The sequence below is a fragment of the Babylonia areolata genome, chromosome 4 (assembly GCF_041734735.1).
Source record: "Babylonia areolata isolate BAREFJ2019XMU chromosome 4, ASM4173473v1, whole genome shotgun sequence".
In the NCBI taxonomy this organism is placed as follows: domain Eukaryota; kingdom Metazoa; phylum Mollusca; class Gastropoda; order Neogastropoda; family Buccinidae; genus Babylonia; species Babylonia areolata.
Genome location: NC_134879.1, coordinates 27,701,837 through 27,724,770, shown reverse-complemented (window position 1 = coordinate 27,724,770; position 22,934 = coordinate 27,701,837). Strand labels below are relative to the sequence as shown.

The 22,934-nt window shown below is 42.7% G+C and overlaps 1 protein-coding gene across 2 annotated transcripts in view; it reads right to left on the bottom strand.

Annotated features, from left to right (window-relative positions):
* LOC143281008 (solute carrier organic anion transporter family member 4A1-like) overlaps window positions 1-22,002 on the bottom strand; it is a 48,652-nt gene extending 26,650 nt beyond the window's left edge. The window contains exons 1-6 of one of the 2 annotated variants that reach the window (XM_076585885.1): window positions 21,946-22,002; window positions 13,955-14,091; window positions 8,774-8,838; window positions 6,485-6,605; window positions 4,175-4,367; window positions 1,059-1,337 (exon numbers count right to left, since the gene is read on the bottom strand). In XM_076585885.1, the coding sequence (XP_076442000.1) occupies window positions 1,059-1,337; window positions 4,175-4,367; window positions 6,485-6,605; window positions 8,774-8,838; window positions 13,955-14,091; window positions 21,946-21,973 (823 nt within the window). In that variant the 5' untranslated portion in view covers window positions 21,974-22,002. Of the gene's footprint in view, window positions 1-1,058; window positions 1,338-4,174; window positions 4,368-6,484; window positions 6,606-8,773; window positions 8,839-13,954; window positions 14,092-19,705; window positions 19,824-21,945 lie in introns of those variants that run through there. The other variant, XM_076585887.1, reaches the window with a different exon arrangement.
* Between the last annotated feature and the right edge of the window lie 932 nt (window positions 22,003-22,934).

Sequence of the window (22,934 nt, the reverse complement as noted above, 5' to 3'; positions counted from 1 at the left end):
AACATCACCACTACCACCTACTACTACCACCACCACCACAAACCTCTTATTACTCTTACCACCACCACTTACTAGTACTACTACTACTGCTACCACCACCTACCACTACTACTACTTCCACAAAAATCGCCTACTACTGCTACGACGACGACCACCACCACCACCACCTACTACTACTATTACCACCACCACATACGAGTCGTACTGCTGCTGCTGCTCTTAGCACCACCATCATCAACACCTACTACTACTACTACTACTACTACGGTTGGTGCTACTACAACTACAACCACCTATAACCACCACTACTACGTACCCCATCCCCACCCCCTCCATCACCTCACATCCACCAAATTGCACTCACTCACATCACTCATTCATTGCAATCACTATAGCTGCATTCGATCCGTGTCTCTACAACTCACACTCAACACGACCCACACCCTCGTACAAGATAACCTTGAACGAAACAAGACCCGGTCCCTGGACAATGGGTCTTTCCTGTCTTTTTGTATTTGTTTGACCGTATGAAGATCGCCCACACTGATGAGTGTCCATGTGGCACTGGACCCCAGACCCCTGAACACATCCTCCAACACTGCCCAACCCACCTGGCCAGGGGGCACAGAGCTACAGGCGCACCTTTGGGGAGACCGCCACGACCTGGAGAAGACCGTGGGTTACATCGTGGCGACAGGGGTGACCGTCTGATCTGACGCAGCCAAAACATCGAACGCAGAAGAAGAAGAAGTATTTGTTTGTATTTGTATTTCATTTTATCACAACAGATTTCTCTGTGTGAAATTCGGGCTGCTCTCTGCAGGGAGAGCGCGTCGCTACACCTTTTTTTTTTTCTTTTCTTTTTTTTGTTTGTATTATTTCTTGCGTGCAGTTTTATTTGTTTCTCCTATCAAAGTGGATTTTTCTAACACTCGAAATGACGTTTTATCATCATCTTACGGTACCTCTGATTTTACACCACCTATTATTATTTCTAATTTCCTTTCGAAAGGTCATCAGTCAGCATTTGTTCATCCACTCTACGGCACCACACTCACCCACGTAGAGGGCAGCCACGGAGTGCTCGGCGTTCTCATCGATGTAGACAGTGCCCAGGGTGAACATGGGGCAGAACCCGATCCCGTGCACCATGTTGGCCACCATGAACAGACCCAGGTAGTGCACCAGGTCGTTCGATGACGACGAGGAGGATGACGATGGCCCAGATGAGGGTGTGGAGGTGTCAGCGTTGTCGGTGTTGGTGGTGTTTGAGGTGGTGGTGGAGGTGTGGGGCTCTGTCAGGGTGCACACCCCGGGTGGAGGAGGCCCTTTTCCTCCTGTACACAATTTATGAACCATTTGTGTTGTTTGTGGGGGGGGGGGGGGGGGGGGGGGGGGTGTGTGTATGCGTGTGCGTGTGTGTGTCTGTGTCTGTCTGTCTGTGCCTGTGTGTGAGTGAGTAAATGGTTGTACAAACAGAGAAGGAGGGAAAGAACGTAAAAAAAAAAAACAACCCCCCCACCTCCCAACCCCCCGCCCCCCTCCCAAAAAAGTAAATAAATAAATAACAACACCAAAACAATAAAAGAAAAAAAAAACCGGAAGGAAAAACGATCGAAAAAAAAAAGAGAACGAAACAAAAGAAAGCCTTGACAAAGGGATAACGTCGGCAAGAAACAAACAAAGGAATTGTTCCCTCGATCACGTATCACTGTGGGACTGGCCACAGATGTGTCCAGAATATGACCTTTGAGACCAAGCACCCACTGATCTGAAAATACATGGATAGCTCATCGGCCAGGAAAGCTGAAGCCATCTGGACGCCACATTGTTTCTCGTATCTGGCCGTCAGCCTGTTGACAGCCTGTTGGTGGTCGTTTCTGAACTGTAACCGTGTATCTTCGGTGAAATCGTGTTATGCTTGCCCCTGACGACATGCCAAATGTTGTGTCTTGATTGAATTGTGCCGATGATTTATATAGCAAAGTTGTTACAGGAAAACAGTGCAGTGACACGTAGCGCAAACTTGCAGTGGAGACAAACACAGGAATGTCAGCTTAACTAACGCCGCGAGCAAGTGAAAGCTTGCCGTGAAACCAGCTGAGCGCTCGGCTACACATATGAAGTCACCGCTTCGCGCTATACTGACACGGGAAGCAAAATGGCTGATTGAACACTTCCGCTGGCTTCAGTTAGCAAAGGGGCTCGAAGATGGCATGCGCTATCCATTTAGATCAGTGCCAAGCGCCCCAGATCATCAAATGAATTGTATCATACTCGCTCATAAGTCAGTGTTGTGAAAGCACTCATAATATTTATTCCGCCCTTACTCAGCACCCGCAGAGAATCAGATGTGTTCATACAAGCTGACAGTGGTATCTGAGCACGAACATTAGTGTGTGCATTTGCATGTTTTTGAGAGAGAGAGAGAGAGAGAGAGAGAGAGAGAGACAGACAGACAGACAGACAGACAGACAGACAGACAGACAGAGAATAGACAAGACAAAATTCTGTATTTCTGAGGACCAGAGTTAACCACCAGCGTGCTGTTTCTCCATCCAGTCTTCACGTTAGAACAGGGTACCACACCACACAATACTGTATGGAAAAGGCTTAGTAAGCATGCCGCGCATAAAACATCACATGAATTTAACGATCATGTTGTCGGGGAGACATAAACAGAGAATCTGATAGACAAACAAGGCGGAGAGGCAGAAAGACTGCCATGAAGGCAGACAGGTGAACAGGAGAGATAGACAGAGAGACGGAGAGAGAGACAGAAAATGCATTAAATAAAAAAAAAATTAAAAAAAATCAGAACTCCACACCCTCGTACAAACAAAACCTTCACAACACAAAAACCATTGCACTGAAAAACATGACAATAATGGCACAAGCCAACAGTTCGTTAAAACTCAACTTTACAACAACAACAAACAAAAAACCCAAAAAAACAAACAAACAGACTTTAAAACGAAACAATGCACTGGGAACAAAACCAACAAAACTATGAACAGAACCAGATACAGATCAGACAGCCGACAACAATAGACAGAAAGACATATAGATCACACGAAAAAAAAAACAAAAGCAAATCAGGACAGTCCCCTTTAAACTTTCACCGCCAGTCAATTTAGAGTACAAATTTCCCTTGTGGTATAAACACAGAAAAGACAGTGGCTAAATATAGCTGGGGATTCCCCCTGCGATGTATAGAAAATATGGCCTATCCTACCACCGAGCATTAAGATCAGTAGGTTCATGGATAACAGACCAATGAATGGTCACCTTTCAGTGACATGAGTCTTCTACCACGCCTGTACATAAATGCGAGCTTGGCGGTGAAAGGGTTAACAACGAAACGTCCACAACACAGAACCCCATATCACTGAAAAACTTGACCCTAAGGGCGACAAACCATCAAGTCGTTAAACCTAACTCTTCACACACAAAAAAGCAGTGTGAACAAATAGATAATAATGAACACAACGTGACAAAAAACAGCTTGGGAGATAAACAGCTCAACAGAATGCCTTCACACCACAGAAAAAAACAACAACAAAGAGCGGCCATAGGTATACATGGTTAAGTGGAAACAGAATTTAGTTTTAGGTGAGAAACCTAATCGGCATCATAAGTAAGTCACTAGCAACCTCTCACGTTCGCGCGCGCGCGCGCGCACAAACACACGCACGCACGCGCGCACAACACACGCACGCACGCACGCACACACACACACACACGCACGCACGCACGCACACGCAAACGCGCGCGCGCACACACACACACACACACACACACACAGAGTTAGTGACAAACAGAATGGAGAAGAGTATGATAGTAACAACAACAACAGCAGCAACAATAAAATAATAATAATAATAATGCATAAGGCGATAACTTCCCATATAAAGAATGGGCTCTAAGCGCCTCAGATGAAACAAATACATAATACAATAGTGCATTTTACCACAATAATGATAATGACCACAATAATAACAAACAACGATAACAATAACAATAAATAGATAATACTTTTTTTTTCTTTAAATTTTAAATAATTCCCCACCCCCCCAAAAAAATACCATCACCGGAAACAAACACCCTCCACAACCCACCACCACCACCACCACCCCTCTCAGTCACCCCCAGCACCCATGCTGGGCCCGCTCACCTGGGCTGGCGCTGGTGGCAAGGTGGGGGACGATGAAGAGGAAAGACCCCAGGGCCATGACCACTGAGCCCAGGGCCACCCAATGCGGTTTGCTGTGGCGGGCCCCCAGGTAGCTGACGAAGAGCACCACCACCAGGGCCCCGATGTCCTGCGCCGAGCTGATCAGGGCAGACTGCGTGGACTTGAGGCCGAACTGTGGGGGAACAGAAAGACCAGATGATGATGATGATACTACTACTACTACTACTAATGATAATAATAATAATAATTGTATTTATATAGCGCTGAATATTGTGCAGAGACAAATCAAAGCGTTTTCGCACCAGTCATTCACACGCATACATAACTCTAAAACTGGAGAAACTGAAGACAAGGAAGAGGCAGGGAAGGGAGACTGTTTTGGGAAGAGGTAGGTTTTAAGGCCAGACTTGAAAGAGCTGAGTGTGGAGACTTGACGAAGCGAAAGAGGAAGTTCATTCCAATTGCAAGGTCCAGAGACAGAGAAAGAAGAGCGGCCAACAGTCGAGTGTTTGAATCTGGGTATGCGTAAACAGAGTGGATCTGAAGCCGATCGTAGTGAGATGATGGTGATGGTGATGCTGATGCTGATGTTAATAATAATAATAATAATAATATAATGATGATAATAACAATAACAATATGAAAAAAAGAAGATAATAATCATAACAATGATGATAATTGATGATGATGATGAGGAGGATATTAATAATAATAACAATAATAATAATAATAACAATAATGTTGATGATGGTGATGATGATGATAACAACAACAACAATAACAATAATAATATAATATTAACAATGATGATAATAATAATAAAAACGATGATAATGATACTACTTCTACTACTACTACTACTACTAATGATGATGTTAAAGTAATAATACTGATAACAATAGGACATTAGGTAGGCCCAATCTAATGGCACAAAAGCCTGAGCATTTACAATGAAAAGCGCTATAATATACGCATACTATAAAAGAAAATGAAAACAAAATAAAATGAAACACACACACACACACACACACACACACACACACACACACACACACACACACACACACACACACACATATGCAATACACCTGCATGCAGAAATCCTCCTTTTTCAACCTCAACACACAAACCCATACTCTCTCCACAAAAATGTGGATAAACACACGCAAGCACACACACACACATCTCTCTCACACACACACACACACACACACACACACACACACACACACACACACACACACACACACGCACAATATCTGTCTGGACTCAACTGCTAGGCTGGATTGCCTTAGCTGGATTGCCTTAGCAGCCCTATGTTTGCTTAGCGTTGATTAAAAATTTTCCTTGGCGAAGGTAATTCAATAGACTTTGGAAAATTCTTGAACGATCTTCGTAGCGCTGAGTTTTCTTCCTGTCAATTTTATTTTATTTTTTTAATGATTTTATTCCACGTCCAGTCCGTAGTCTTGGGATTCTTGAGCGATTTTAACCATCGCTAACTTTGCTTCGCGTTAAGAATTTTCCTATGTCTATGTTTACGTAATGATTCCATAGATGTTGGAAATTCTTAACATCCAGCCTAGCAGCAGTTCAAACAGGTGTGTGTGTGTGTGTGTGTGTGTGTGTGTGTGTGTGTGTGTGTGTGTGTGTGTGTGTGTGACAGACTGACAGAGAGAGACAGAGACAGAGACAAAGACAGAAACAGAGAGAGAAACAGGGACATAGAGAGACGGAGAGAAAAAAGACAGAAAGACAGAGACAGCGAGAGAGAGAGACTGGTGGGGTAGCATACCATTTCCTACAGTGTGCGTTTGGTTTAAGGGACAAATCTAATAAAAGAGAGATAGGAAGGGGGTGGGGATTGGGAGACTGGGGACTGGGAGGGACTGAGAGGGTGAGGAGGCGGGGGGCATAAAGAGAGATCAAGCAAAGACGAAAAGAAATAGCAGAGACTAAACAAACAATCAGAAATATTATGCTTAATGAGGAAAGATCGAAGACAGAAAGGAAAAGGAGGCAGGAATGTAGCCCAAAAATATGTATGTACATACATTTTAAAACAGAAAGGAAGTATGAATAAACGAATAGCAGCAAGACTCATAACGAGATTTTTTTTTTAAATCAAAGAGATAGAGAATGGGGTAAAAAAATTAATAATCATAAATTTTTAAAAAGAGAAGAAAATAAAGAAAGGACAAGGAAAAATATGACATCACTGCACGTTCCAAGCAAGCAACAACAACGTCAAATTCAGTAACGGGGTCGAGGGCAACCGACTATACCGACCTGTTTTTCCAGATGCAGCAGAGCGGAGTTCGCGATGCCGTTGACGGCGTAGCCCTCAGTCAGACAGAGCAGGACGGCCAGGAACACGAACACCCTGATGTTGCCCAGACGACGCAGACAACTGTGCACACACACACACACACACACACACACACACACACACACACACACACACACACAACACAACACACACACAACACACACACACACAACACACACACACACACACACACACACACACACACACACACACACACACACACACACACACACACACACACACGTTTTTCTCAGCAACGACAAAACATAGCTACAATAACAATAAGATGATTAAAATGCAATATAGATGATTTGTTTTGAGTTGTGTTGTATACTAGTGTAGTGTAGTGTAGTGTAGTGTAGTGTAGTGTAGTGTATGTATTGCATTGCATTGTATCACTCTTTTGTCACAACATATTTCAAAATGAAAATCCGTACTGCTCTCCCCGAGCAGAGCGCGTCGCCACAATTCAGCGACACCCATATATATATATATATATATATATAGATATAGATATAGATATATGTATGTATGTATGTATGTATATTAATATGTTTTTAATTTCCATTTTCATATCATAGACAATTGACACAAATACGTATAAAAGAAAGGGGAGAAATGGCAAAATGGACGAAAACACGATGAAAGCAAAATATAATGACAAATATGTATTATATTCCAAGCAATAGAATTGTGAACAAGTGTATATATCATGTATGAGTCATCAAATATAAGATAAGATATCAGTACCACTCCAAGTGTCTCACCTGTATATATCTCAACGTGTCCAACTTATGCAAGAAACAGAACATAACAAAATGGAAATAAAAATCATCGTGAAAAAAAATAATCACACACACACACACACACACACACATATTTTCATATATATATATATATATATGTGTGTGTGTGTGTGTGTGTGTGTGTGTGATCTTTTTCTGTGTGTTGATATATATATATATATATATATATATATATGATCTTTTTATGTGTGTGTTGACGCATTTGTTTTACGATCAAAGTCGATTTTTCTACAGAATTTTGCCAGGTACATCCTTTTAGCTGCCCTGGATACTTTAACGTGCACCAGACGCATGCTGCAACTGACCCAGTTTATCGTCTCACCCAAACGACCAGCACCAAGGCCACCACTCAAGGTCAAATGGAATTGGGGGGGGGGGGGATAATTCTGATCGGAAGATGGGACACAAACACGAGCACTGGGTAAGTGCACTTCCACAAAGTCAACGCTCATAATTTTGGTTTTCTCCATGTCTCTCAATCTCTTCTTCTGCAGTCAAGAAATACGATCATTAGCCTACAATGGAATAAAGAAAGGAGACTGTGTTATCACTGTTGGCTTGGATTCCATCCTTGCTGCGTGTTTCCATCCCCTCCCAGTCCGGCCAAATTCATGAACTGTAATTTAACTCTCTCCATACGAACGGCGAAAGAGACGATGTTAACAGCGTTTCACCCCAATTACCATCATCAAAATATTGCAAGCAGAAGGCTCTTATACTGAAGACGTGAATGTTGACAAAGAATACCACAATTCTGACGACGGAAACTAAAGGTTGGGTCATTCAGACACCCACTGGACATCCGAGGGGTCTGTGTAGAGGAGAAGAGAGGACTGGCCGTACTGATTGAGTTAAAGAATTGTAACGACTCTCACGTGCAATGCACTTAGAAATCCGTCAACCAACAATGCCGAAAATCGCTTCATGGCTGCAGCTTGTACATGAATACGTTATTCAGATCAGGGTGTGAAGTAATGTGACGTTTTGATCCAATCAAGACAGCTGAAAGTGACAAAAATGCAACCACAGACTGGTTACATGAAAAATCACGCAACAGTAAAGAGAAGTAACTCTCTCCATTTAAAAGGAACACAACTTCAAGTCAATGCTGCTTAAGCTACCAGATCAGCTAGGACACAGATAAATAAAAGGTAGGTGTACATTGAAACAAAGTCATTTCTTCAACAACAACAAAAGTTTAGAACTGCATTTGTTCCCTTGTACTTTTTATCTACCTTTGTGCAAGCAGAACAGGTAGCATAAGCAGCTTTGATTGAAGTTGTGAACGTTTTAAATGGAGAGAGGCGCTTCTCTTTATTTTTGCATCATTGTTGTTCAATTCTTTACTCTCCTCGCCGCATTGTTAGTTCGTTTGGCATGAAAAAAAAAAGTTTTGGTCAAACGCGCGTGCGTCCTGGGCACATTGTGCGACATGCGGTTTACCTTGGTTTGAAAGATCCGCAGCCATATCTCTGATCAGAGCTCTCCTTCAGCTTGTCCGGATCTTCCTGAATGGGATAGAAAGACGCGGTTGGACAGACATAGCCTTTTCGCTGCTGAGATCTTTTTACTGTTGATCAACTGATTTACATGCATATTCATACACGTTGATGATGATATTTGACACGAAATAAATCGAAATAGTATGAAAGAAAATAATTCTTATAACAAGAATGAAAATTTAAAACGAAAAAACAAAACAAAGAAACAAACAAAAATGACCAAAAACAAAAGCAAACAACAACAACAAACAAAAAACGACGAAATCATGGAGGGACACAAACATCACACCAAACTACTCACCCATTCGTGATCAATTTTAAGAGCTGTGTTTTCATCCTAAAAGCTTTGAAAAAAAAGAAAAAGAAAAAAGAAGACAGCTTCGTAATTACACACTGTGATACACAGGACATCAAAGCAACGAAGTTGGAACGGTTGCCTATCAGTCATATTTGATTGGCAAATGTTCTTCTCCAAGTGTCTCATACACAGAATAAAGCAGATACTGTTTCAAAAGTGAAAGAAAAACAAAACAACAAAAAACAGACATGTCGTTCTGTGCAACGTGGGATTAGTATCACGAAAAAACAAAACCAAAAAAAACAAAAATAAAACAAATAAAAAAACGTTTGCGTGGAGTCCAGGGAAAAGGTCAGTCTGTTCACCATCAGGTGACGTTCGAATTCGGACGACTCCATGGCTCGCTACAAAGAAATTCTTCGATGCAGACAGCTGGCGAATGATCTGAACGCGCTGGCTTACAACATTCGTTTGTATCATCCGTATTTATACGATCCCTGTACACACACACTCACACACAGAGAACACACACACACACACACACACACACACACACACACACACCACATACATGCATGGCAGTGACATAGGGGAAGACAGGTTCACGCGATACCTCTGTATTCGCATGTGTTAAGTGTCAAACTATGGTAAACCATGCGCTTAATAAAGTTTCTTTCGCTGAAAATTTAAAGATTTTCTTTTTTTGTCTTTCACTAAAACCTTTTTTGAACAAAGTTAAACGTACAAGTATGCGCCGTGTTTTTTCGCGGTTTAGAATTGGAATGTCCAACTTGCGCTCATATTTTTTACAGTTCAATTATGATGGGCAAAGCAGGAATTGTCCCTTTTGTGATGACACTCCGGAAACTGAAATGCATTTTCTTTTGGTCTGCCCTAAGTACTATTCTCTGCGTTCGCAGCTGATTCCCGCCAAATTTCACAAATATCCAAGTGCTTTTAAGATGTCCATGTTATCATCTTGTGCGAGTCAGAGACTGAATGCCAGTGTATGCAAGTCTGTATTCAAAGCGTTTTCGATACCATCAAATGCTGTACTGTAGAATCGTTACCAAAGCCCATGTAGTTCAGTAATCGTCCTTATATTAATTTCCCTGTATTCATTCCTTTTGTCTTTGTGAACTCCATTGTTATGGATCTGTGGTCTGACAATTAAAATATTTCGACTTACACACGCACACACACGCACGCACGCACGCACACACACACACACACACACACACACACACACACACACACACACACACAAAAAAGGATGTTGACGAGCAGGAATTTCCACACGAGTGGGCAGCCAGCGAAGAAAAGACAAAACACACACACACACACACACACACACACACACACACACACACACACACACACACACACACCTTCATACATTGTTTGCAATGAGGTTCACCCACTAAACTCGTCTCAAACAATTAATTAAGGAAACGCGTATCATCAGTTCGTCTTGCTGGGTGCCTGACGATTCAGTAGCGTGTCAGGCCTACTTGTTCTGTGTCTGGTCACGTTTTCCTTTCTCCGTTGGTTCCAGGTCATTGTTGGTCATCGTACGAGCAACTGTTAGAATACTGCGGGGTTTTTTGTTTGTTTTTTGTTTGTTTGGTTTTTTTTTGGGGGGGTTGTCTTTCATTCTTGTGGTGTGTATTAGACAGGCGTTGCGTTGCGTTGCGTTGCGTTGCACTGCATTGCATTGTATTGGATTGAATTGCATTGTATTGTATTGTATTGTAGTGCACTCCACTGTACTGTACTGTACTGCACACACACACACACACACACACACACACACACACACACACATACACGCTTGCTTACTTGCTTTCTTCCGTTTTCAAGAAATCTGTGCAATGTTGGTTAGGAAATGATTTCCTTTACGTGCGCTAAATACATGCTTCACATCTTGTAACAAAAAAGACCAACACCACGAATACCGCTGGAGGTGTAATGATGAGCAGCGAGTGAAGACACGTTCAATAATTACCGGTGAATCGAACACAGGACCCTCGCGTCCCACACTGGCGTTTTACCACTGGGGCACCGCACGACATCCCCTATAGCTTTCGTAGCCGAGAACGGGATAGATCCCTCTCTCTCTCTCTCTCTCTCCCTCTGTGTATTGTTCTAATGTCAAGTGCATATGCTTTAGTAACCTGACAATTAAGCATATAATTTGACTATGGCTTGATGAAGCTCTTTGTACACGAAAGTGTGTCTTCAGAAGTGACTAAGAACGTTGATTTTTTTTTTTTTTTTTTTAACTTTTTGCATTCATTATTAGTTGTTTCGCTTGTGATTTTGACGACTTCGAAAGATGCAGGATAGAAAGAATAAGAGATGTCATAATGAAAAAAAAGGGTCTTGAATTCTACAAGCTTGCAGAACTATTGAGAGGAATTGGGGGAAACACATCTGTTTTTTCTATATTCAGGTGCTTTGTTATTCATGCGTATTCGTCACCATGGAAGCATACTGGAGGTGCACATTAAAATAAATTCAATTATGTACACCCTTTGACGACCTTGCAAAGTGTGTCTGAATAAAAACATATCCAAGTCAACAATTTTGGATCTAAAAACATTGTGCCTACACTTCTTTATGGAAAACTTACGTTACAATGACATAACTAGCGTTTACTGCGCTCTACGCATCAACAAACGAGACCAGATAAGCTAACAATGTGTTGAGTTTTATAACTGTGTTGCAAACTAATCCAATAATATTCTCCAACGCATGATGGAAAAATAATGAAACATATGTATCAATTCAAGAGAGATTTTGGTGTGATGAAAATTGATCTTTTCTTCACTACAAATCCCATCACGTTGATGAATAATTCGGACAAACATAGAACTTTGCTAGTTTCAGTTGGTACGAAGCAGAGTTCAGCGGCAACGAAATCATTTTGATGTACACAGATCACGACAAATTGACCTGCATTGTTTTTCAATCCAGTAGGTCCTCTTTAAGATTGACAAAGGGAAAGAATGAGCATATGTATCTAAAAAATGAAAGGAGTGACACTCAGCCAGTTCTAAGCCGTGACACATGAATTGGACTGTGAGTAAACCAGAGTAGCCAGTTAATGACAGTGAATGACATAGATAAAGGAAGTGTGGATTACGATTTTCTAACGCATGTTACTGCAGAGGAAATCTAGGGTGAGGTTATCGCATCCCTCGCTATCAAATCAAAGATCATGTGGGACAATCTTAGTGTGGTTATGGAATATAAATTGAATCAATGGCACACTGAAATTCATCACGCCAAGCACACCACCACATGGTACAGAAGCAGCACATAAAACCCCTGAGGTAACCATACATTTAAAATGATGCAACGAAATGTACATGTATATAAATCAGACAGACATGTAGGTATGTATACGTATGTATGTTCGTTCATTTATTTGTCCCTTTTATTTTGTTTTGTTTTGTTTTGTTGTGTGGGGATTTTTTCGGTTGGCTATTGATTATTCTTCTTCTTTCCTTTTTTCTCTTTCCCATGAACAAGTTCATGTGAGGCAGTAAGAGATAGGAAAGGGGGAGAAGAATAGGGGGGGAGGGGGGGAAGAAAAAACCAAAAAAAACCCAAACAAAAACAAACGGCGATCAGAGATGTCTTTGTAATAGTGACGTGATGTGTAAACGTATGAAGATACAGCGATCAGAGAGGTCTTTGTAACAGTAATGTGATGTGTAAACGTATGAAGATACAGCGATCAGAGAGGTCTTTGTAACAGTAATGTGATGTGTAATAGTATGAAGATACAGCGATAGGGAAAAAAAAAGGGGGGGGGGGGGGGTGTCAACGAACGTAGAAGACAATGGTAACATGGCTGGGCTAGAAATGACTGCAGCTCTGCACTCAGCATAAAGATGAATGACATAGCAAAACGTGTGTGTGTGTGTGTGTGTGTGCGTGCGTGAGTGCGTGCGTGCGCGTGTTCTTATGTTTCGGTGTATGTGTTTGTGTCTGTGACTTTATATATTGTCACTAAAAACCATAAAATGATTCATGTGTTTGATTGTGTAATGAACTATATATGCATGTGTATGTATGTATATGTGTATGTGTATATATATATATATATATATGTATATATATATATATGTATATGTGTATGTATGTGTATATATGTGTGTATATGTATGTATGCATATATATATATATATGTGTATGTATGTTTGTGTATATATATATATGTGTGTGTATATATGTATGTATATATATCAACATAATCACTTATATCTGTTATTGTTTATGTTCATATTTTTTCTCATCTATTCTGAATGTCATAATGAATTTATATATATATAATAAAACGGTGGTCGACCCAAGAAAGTCCGGGGAAAAAAAAAAAAAAAAAAAAAAAAAAAAAATTTTGACGACTTCTCTTTTACGAAGTCCTGTAAGTAATTTCCTGTAATTCTATTTAGATTGTTTTTTTTTCAAATTTCACCCTCATTTCACCCTCATTTGCCCAGTTTTCCCCAGCTCTCCATTCATTCACATCTCCCACCCCTTCTAACCGATAATACTCAAATGTATGCATAAATACTTTAACAAAATGTCTTCAGTCACCGATATGTGTGACGGGACATTAAACAAAATTCCTCCTCCTCCTCCTCTCTCTCTCTCTTGTCGACCTCCATTAAGCGGACATGCTACATCCTCTGGTGAGTTCGCTAATGTGTTCAGTTGAGGAAGGAAAGATGACGAAACAATGAAAGAAAGACACAACAAAGAAAGAGACAGACAAACACGCTGATAGAAAAAAAAAAAGCCAAATAAAGACTTCACCTGTGATGACGTAGGACCAACGTGCTCAGTGGTGACAATGACGTCATCGGCAGACGTGACGTAGGCCACATTGCTCACCCCTTGCAAGGTCTCCTTCTTCTCCTGCGAGCCCTTCTCCTCCCCCATCTCTTTTTCTCCTGCAAACCAGCACCGTGAGTTTACTGAACGGCGACGGTAAGAAACTGATCGCAGGATCCCCCAGAAATGAAAAGCGGAAGGCAGTTGGGTCCCAGAATGAAACACAAGTGCTCCGGTCTCTGCTTCAAAGTTCTCACAAGCTGTGCTCCTCAGTATACCTATCTGCAGTTTGTTGTATTGTGTTGGCGTACACACATTTTGTGTTTCACTTCTATATCGTCAGGTGCTGTTGTGTAGTGTCATGCGTTATTCGTACCACCGGAAGTCGACTTACTTGGCCGAGTGCAACGACCCTCCCACTATAAATAAATTCCCACACAGGTCTCTATGTACAACCCTTTAGAACGCCCTGGGCAGACTGCGAGCTGTGTGCTGAATCAACACAACATCCAGCAGTCCAACAAGTTCTGGATCTAAAAGACAGTTGTCCTCATCAGCCTTCTTTATGGATGTGAGACGTGGACCTCGTACAGAACGCACATCAAACTGTCGGAGCGCTTTCACATGCGAAGCTTACGCTCAAAACCGAGACCAGTCCTGCAACAACAGTGTGTTTGAGTTGTTTTTACCTGGTGTGGCATATGAATCGGTAAATCCCGTGCAATTATGAATGTCATCCAACCACAGGCCCATGATGCCGAAACAGCCAAGAAACTGAAACCCACTCTTGATCGCATTCAAGAGAGATTTTGGTGTGATGAGGAAGAACTTGTTATCTGGCGTAATGCGATACACTATCGATACTCCGCAATTGCAAACGATTTGATGAAGATCGAATCTGCGGACTATGATGATCAAGAGCACACTCTGCCCCGCTCTTCAGTGTGGATAACCGAAGCAGAGTCAACGCCGGCGAAAACAGTGATTCGCATGTACACTAGCCATCCCACGCCAAACGTGTGACCTTGACCTTGTTTTTCAAGTCCAGTGTAGGGGCGGGTACCCTCCTGTGTCAGGGCAAGGACTGTACACAATGGGACACAGAGGAGTGTGAGGTCATCAATCGTATCGTGAAAACCTATATGGTGGACAGTGATGTGACATTTCTGACCCAGTCCCTCCTGAAAGCCCCGGTGACCTCCATGAGCCGTCTGACTGGTGTTGTACACCCAGAGTGCCCAGAAATGACAATGACCCCAATGAACAGTGAACCCCCTAACAGAAGCATGTCCGGCCACAGTTCTGTTTCTCCTATGCATGTTACTCCAGAGAACATTTCTCCAGTTGAAGGTTTTATCCTCATCCCCCCTACCCCGCATATCAACATCAAACAGACCTCAAATCACAGTGGGACATCTTCCACGTTGGATGCAAGTCATCAAGCGACTTCAGAAATGGCACCACCTGAAGCAGTTGCCAGTCAACCTGCCACTGACGCACAACCACCACATGGAAAACAACCTCACCCGCAAGATCAACAGGAACAAAGAATCCCCCCTTTATCCTGTGGATTGAAGGATGGATCCCACACCCCCTCTACTCCCCTCACAAGACAAAAGATGGAACGTCCTCAAATGCTTCGCAAACTCCGGAGACGTACCCTCTGTGTCAGCCCAAAGAAGAAAAGTGATCCACGGCCAACAGCTTCACTGACGGCCTACATTGGAAAGTTCCAGGAACTACAGGATGCAGTGACTGATCTTCAGCAGTCACACTGTGAGTGTCAAGCTTCAATGACTGCTCACACTGAAGACGCCAAAGTGTGTATAAAAATGAATTACGTACACTCAAAGCATTCAAGACAGAGACGCTCAATTCATTGACTGGCTCCCTTGAAGCAAAAATCGGTGAGCTAAACAAGCAAGTCAGCACACTGAAAAAAGAAAACCACTTTTAAAAACTCAGTTTGGGAATGTCTGTGCGGACCTAAAAAAAAAAAAAAGGTGAAGCCCGTCAGGTCACGTGAAGCCAGTACCCAGGCTGAAGATGACAATGTAGGTGTTGTACAGGAAGATACCACAAACACTCAACACCCACCACCGTCTGCAGCACATCACCAAGAGCCAGGGAAACCTCCAGACCATCACCAGCTGACGCTGCAACCAACGGAAAGTCCATCACTTGTGACCAAAATGATGACCTCCGTCATCCAACTGCCTCTGAGGAAGAAACGACCCGGAACACGTTTGACTCTGACAGTGAAATGCTGGGTCATCCTTCGACACAACCCAAACAGCCCACACAGAGCCGGAGTCCTAGAAAAGAAAAGAACAGCCCCGTCCTCTCCACTCAGACGTCTCATCAGCTCAGCCCTCCCCAACATGAAGATAACACAGCTCACCCAGTGGATTCTAGGCCATACACAAACTCAAGCTCCGGAACAGCACAAGACCAAACTGATGTTGACAGCAAAGAAGTGAAACGAGGGAACACCCCATCCGAAGAATGTTCAGCTTGCAGCCTCAGCTACTATACAGACCACTGACGAAGGGCTTAACCCTAAACGTCTGGTGAAGATCTCTGTCCGTCAGGGACCTTACCATACTCCGCTCAAAAGTTCACCCTTTGTACACAATCCTGGAGTGACAGTGATAAGAAACTCTAAGGACAGCTAGATAGTACAAGGTCTTAAGAGACTCAAAAGTTCCCCCTTTATACACAATCCTGGAGTGACAGTGATAAGAAACTCTAGGGACAGCTAGACAGTACAAGGTCTTAAGAGACTCAAAAGTTCCCCCTTTATACACAATCCTGGAGTGACAGTGATAAGAAACTCTAGGGACAGCTAGACAGTACAAGGTCTTAAGAGACTCAAAAGTTCCCCCTTTATACACAATCCTGGAGTGACAGTGATAAGAAACTCTAGGGACAGCTAGACAGTACAAGGTCTTAAGAGACTCAAAAGTTCACCCTTTGTATATAATCCTGGAGTGACAGTGATAAGAAACTCTAAGGACAGCTAGATAGTACAAGGTCTTAAGAGACTCAAAAGTTCACCCTTTGTACACAATCCTGGAGTGACAGTGATAAGAAACTCTAGGGACAGCTAGACAGTACAAGGTCTTAAGAGACTCAAAAGTTCACCCTTTGTACACAATCCTGGAGTGACAGTGATAAGAAACTCAAGGGAGAGCTGGACAGTACGGAGTCTTCAGAGACTCAAAAGTTCACCCTTTGTATATAATCCTGGAGTGACAGTGATAAGAAACTCTAAGGACAGCTAGATAGTACAAGGTCTTAAGAGACTCAAACGTTCACCCTTTGTATATAATCCTGGAGTGACAGTGATAAGAAACTCTAAGGACAGCTAGATAGTACAAGGTCTTAAGAGACTCAAAAGTTCACCCTTTGTAGAGAATCCTGGAGTGACAGTTTATACGTTCGTCCTTACTTACTTACCTACATCTTCAGTCATCAATATTCATTCAGTTATCTAATAATCGGGCACTGTGTGGACGACGTCTTCTGCTATGGAGCTTCAGCGGACCTGGGAGGCCTTACAAGACAAAAGAGGGTACTGGTGTCTAAAGGGGGTGATCCACAATTGGGCACTGCCTTAAGACATCCATGTTAACACCGAGTGTTTTCAGGACAACAGAGCGAAAAATCACCTTCACCGCTTCAGGGGATCTGGCGTCGCATGGATATCAAACCGGGTTTATTTTCTATTCGACAGATGTGCACGACAGCCAATGATTATAATGACAAATCAATTCTTAATCTATTTTAGTTGTGTTTTTGTTGTTGTTGTTGTTGTTTGTTTTGTTTTTGATATTATTCAAGTCTTTACCTGCATATTTTAGTTGTGTTTTTGTTGTTGTTGTTGTTGTTGTTTGTTTTGTTTTTGATATTATTCAAGTCTTTACCTGCAGCATTTGGTATGTCCTCAGTGAGGGCTTGACTAACGCGGTGGGTCTATGCCGCCCCTACTGACACCTGTATCGCCTCCCATTTTTTGGTGTAGCGCGTATGGATCAGCTGACACGCTTTAACGCCCCCCTGACACTGAAACTGACGCACTGAATGCCGCAGACACATCTGTCTTCACCTTTAGAAGCTGGTTCACCACACAGTGTCTTAATTAACCCTCGGCTGCCTATATGACGAGATAACTCGTCATCGCAAGCATGTACGCTTCGCTGCCACAATGACGAGATAACTTGTCATCGAAATATTCGGACTTTTCCCTGGTTTGCATTCAGTTCGTTGACGAAAATGCTGGTCGCTTTAGCTTGGGGAATCTTTCTGGATTCTATTCATGGCTAGAAACCCCATCTACGTCATGAGGCAGTCCTTTACTTGAACGTTTTGGTTGGGTCACTGTCGCAGTGTTTTGCCTAGCTCCTTTCCTCGCTCGCTCAACAAAATGTCAGACTGACGCCGTGCTCAAGACATGCAATCATGGCAAACTAAATCAACGAAGATTGCTTTCTTTAGCTGATGTTCAGAAAGAATTGAAGCGTAAATTCTAAAGAGAAGACAGTGATGAACATTTATAGGACGATTTGATAGAAAATAAGGGGAGCAATCAAGAGAGTGGCCAAGATACGACTATCAGTGAGTGATGCCGGCTGCACAACCGTAGCAGACGACACAAACTAATTGAATTATCAGCAGGGCACAGTGTACGCGATTTTCTTGGCACTCAGCCAACGCGGTCTGCTGAGAACTGGACAGGAGTGGTGAGGAGGAGGGTGGTGGAGACTGAGGGGGCGTGGCCCCACATCCATATTATCACTTGGAGAAGCCACAATGCATTGTGTATCTGTCTCTTTAAAAAAACAAAAACAACATATTGTGGTTGTTCTAGTATGATTTTGTGTGTGCAGATATCCATTTGCCCAGAAAATATGATATTTTAGTGCAAATTACCTGACTAATGTTTGTAATGAACAAGTTGAAAGTTGAAAATGTGACAAAAAAAAACCACACTGATTTCAAAACAACAGCATGTCACTAAAAATATATAAAATTGAAAAACATGTCTTTTGTATTTTTTATTCATTTACCTTTCAGAAAATATATACTTTTATGGGTCTTTATCAAATAACAAAGAGCACAGAATTTTTTGAAAAAAAACCCTGGCAAATAGATTTCACTTAAATCTTATTTTCCTGGCAGCGAAGTAACGACAGACGACATGCACAAAGGAACAGACACACCTCTCTTAAAACGGGCAAGCAAGTTCACCACACACGAGGCAAGCAAGCAAATCTTAATTAAGCGAAGAGGAACACACACACACACACACACACACACACACACCCGCACGCACGCAGGCACGCACATCAAACACACATACACGCACGCACGCACATCAAACACACACATACACACACACACACACACACACACAAGAACAGTCAATAAAACTTACTGGGTGTTTTTTTTCAACAAGAGTAATGAAATGCCGCTCAAACAGACAACGGGGTCTCTCTAATCCATTTTTTAACTTGGACGAGTCAGTGACAGGTCACACTTACACGTCGATGAAGCGGTTCCTCAAAGAAGACCATATAATCATCTTTTGTCACATAGCTACAGTGGAACAGATGAACTGTGCACCACTCACTTACTTACTTAAAAAGAAAACAAACGAACCAAAAGCAACGAAACCAGAGGTGGTTTTTCACATGCACACAAAAACTTTCAGAGGCTTCCACTTCGCCTTACCTTCAACGCTGTCACACAGTCTCCCAGCACTGTGATAGAGGAAAGAGGAGTGTGGTGTGTGTGTGTGTGCGTGTGTGTGTGTGTGTGTGTGTGTGTGTTTTAGGTCAGGAGGGGGTGTCTCGCTTCTTCCTTTGTTATTCGTTTTTGTACGAGGTGGAACGGCATGGCATGATATAGACATTTGCACAGATCCGCTTTACGAAGCAGAAAGAATAAAGAAAGAAGAAGACGCGAGACTCACTCCATTCAATACACACGCGGACACGAAATGCGAGATGAACTATCTAACACACACACTCGCGCGCGCAGACACACACACACACACACACACACACACACACACAAACACACGCACGCACGCACGCACGTGCGCACCAAAAGAATATGCGCTATAGCAAGATGTCTCAATAAACAAACAAAACACACACACACACACACACACACACACACACACACACACACGCACCAAAACACACACACACACGCACGTACGCACGCACGTGCGCTCCAAAAGAATATGCGCTATAGCAAGATGTCTCAATAAACAAACAAAATACACACACACACACACACACACACACACACACACACACCAAAACACACACGCACACGAGCGCGCGCGCGCGCGCGCGCACCGTGACACAGAGGGAGGGAGGGAGGGAACTTGAAAATGAATGAGAGAGACGATAGACATAGACACATGCGCATGTTCACAAAGAGAGAGAGAGAGAAGGAAAGGGAAATAGGAACGAAGACTGAGAGAGACAGATAGAGACAGAGATGGCGAGAGACAGGACAGAAAGACTGAATAGAAACACAAAAAGACACAGAGAGAAAAGTTCAGATAGAAAGGGGGTCAGTCGCAATTGCACATTTACTCTCCTGCCACGATTCTACTACCCCCACACCCTCAACACATTCCTTTCATGTTTGTTTTCTTCTCCTGCTCTCGTGTCTGGTGACACACACAACACACACCTGTCAGCACGCTGATCCTCCTTCACCTAGACATTCCGATATGTATATAATATATGTGCATAAAGCAACACGAAAGAACACAACGTATTTCACAGCCACAGACAACTTGACCTTGAGGGCGAAACGCCAACAGGTTGTTAAACTCACTCACTCGGAACACAACTCGGTCCGCATTCAAGCAGAACGGTGCACAGTGAACAGTGAACAGTGAAACTCTATTTAAAAAAAAAAAAAATTTTAAACCCACAAGGGCACACGGATCGAAAAAGACATACAATCATACCATTACAGAAAAAATGCACAGCGCAGCGCAGGTGCCAAAAACGAGACAGAGAAAGAGAGAGAGAGAGAGAGAGAGAGAGAGAGAGAGAGAATGTAGTGGGGGTGTGGTAGGTGAGGTATGAAGGAAGTGTGTGTGTGTGTGTGTGTGTGTGTGTGTGTGTGTGTGTGTGTGTGTGAGATAATGCTGGTGGAGGTGTAGTCCTCTAACATTATATAAAAATATATATAGAGAGAGACATATATAGACATATGTATGTGTATGTATATATATATACATATGCATACATACATATATATACGTGTGTGCGTGTGTGTGTGTGTGTGCGTGTGTGTGCGTGTGTGTGTGCGTGTGTGTGCGTGTGTGTGTGTGTGTGTGTTTGCAGGCATTTTCGTACACTATCAGAAAGAAGACGCTCTCTTCATACGTACGAGAGACAGATGGACATAGGGGCGGGTGGTGGAGGGACGTGTATGTGCTGGGAAAAAGTGTCTGAGGGGGGAAGGGATGGAGTGTATCTTTAAATCGTTCAGGTCGTTTTAAGTACCGTACTCAAGGACAAGAGCGAACGAGTGAGGGATAGGGATACTGAGAGACCGACAGACCGATAAATGGTAATGGACACTGAGACAAAGAGCGAGACACAGATAAAGAGTGAGAGAGAAAGAGGCGAACAGACAGACAGACAGACAGACAGAGACAGAGACGGAGACAGAGAGCGAGAGAGGACAAACAGACACATTGACACAGAGAGAGACAGAGACAGAGAGAGGAGACAGAGAGAAAAAGAGAGAATGAGAGAGAAAAAGAGAGACAGAGAGACAGAGACAGACAGAGAGTGAGAGAGGTGGGGGGGGGATAAACAGAAAATGGCTTGTTACAGACGTAGTTATGTCAGTGTGGATGAGAGAGAGACAGAGACAGAGACAGAAACACACAGTGATTCAAGGAAAGTAAGTGTGGTACGAATTACATCCCGTACCTTGGAACACTGACAACCAACTGCCCATCCAAACAGCGATGATGCCAAGCACTTCGCGACTTGTCAGCCCTTCAGCGCGCAAGTTAACACACACATACACACGTCAGCCTCGTTGTATTTCTGCATGGCTCATCTATCGCTGTTCTACGCGAGCAAACACTGACGTAATCTAACTAAACATTGACGCCATCAGACCGATCAACAGCCTCTCGGACACTGACGAAATCACACATTACGTCAGCGACAGGCCTTTATGTAGTTTGAGCGAAAATCTCTTCCACAGACATCAAACTGTTAAAGAAGAGAAAAGCAACTTCGGCGTTAGTCATATTAACTTGAGTGTATTGTTACCCTTGTTTGGTAATAATATTGAAGTAATTTGGCATAAGTCATATAGATTGATTGTATTGTTGCATTTGTTGTTTTGTAATATTATTCTTTCTTTTTCTTTTGCCAAGCCACGAAGGTGTCTCAGTCACGCAATTTACAACATTGTTTTCACAGTCCCGTTTCACACACACATCAAACGTCACGAACCATCAAGTACACAAAATTAGTGAACACTAATGTTTCATATTACAATGATGCAGGGGATACAACTCCAACCGAACAAACTTGACCTCAAGGGTGTAGACGCCAATAGGTCGTTAAACTCATCGGGTAGGGGAGGGGAGGGGAGGGGAAGGGGGGGGGCGGCATTAAAAGCAATACCAGTAAAAAGAAAAGAGAGCAAAAAGTGAAGACTGAATTGTTTTAAAGACAAACCAACAAAAACTAACAAGAAAACATTAACTCCCATAAAAACAGAAACAGCAAAGTACAGAAGAAGCTGCATCTTGGGGGTGGTGGGGAGGGGGGTCTAACAATGTGTGTGTGTGTGTGTTTTAATTAATCAATGTAAGGCTCATGGAACTCTGTTTGTTCCTATAGCCGGTAAATAGTAGCTAAATGTGACTAAGAGGTGATAACTTCTATCCTCCACCACGCAC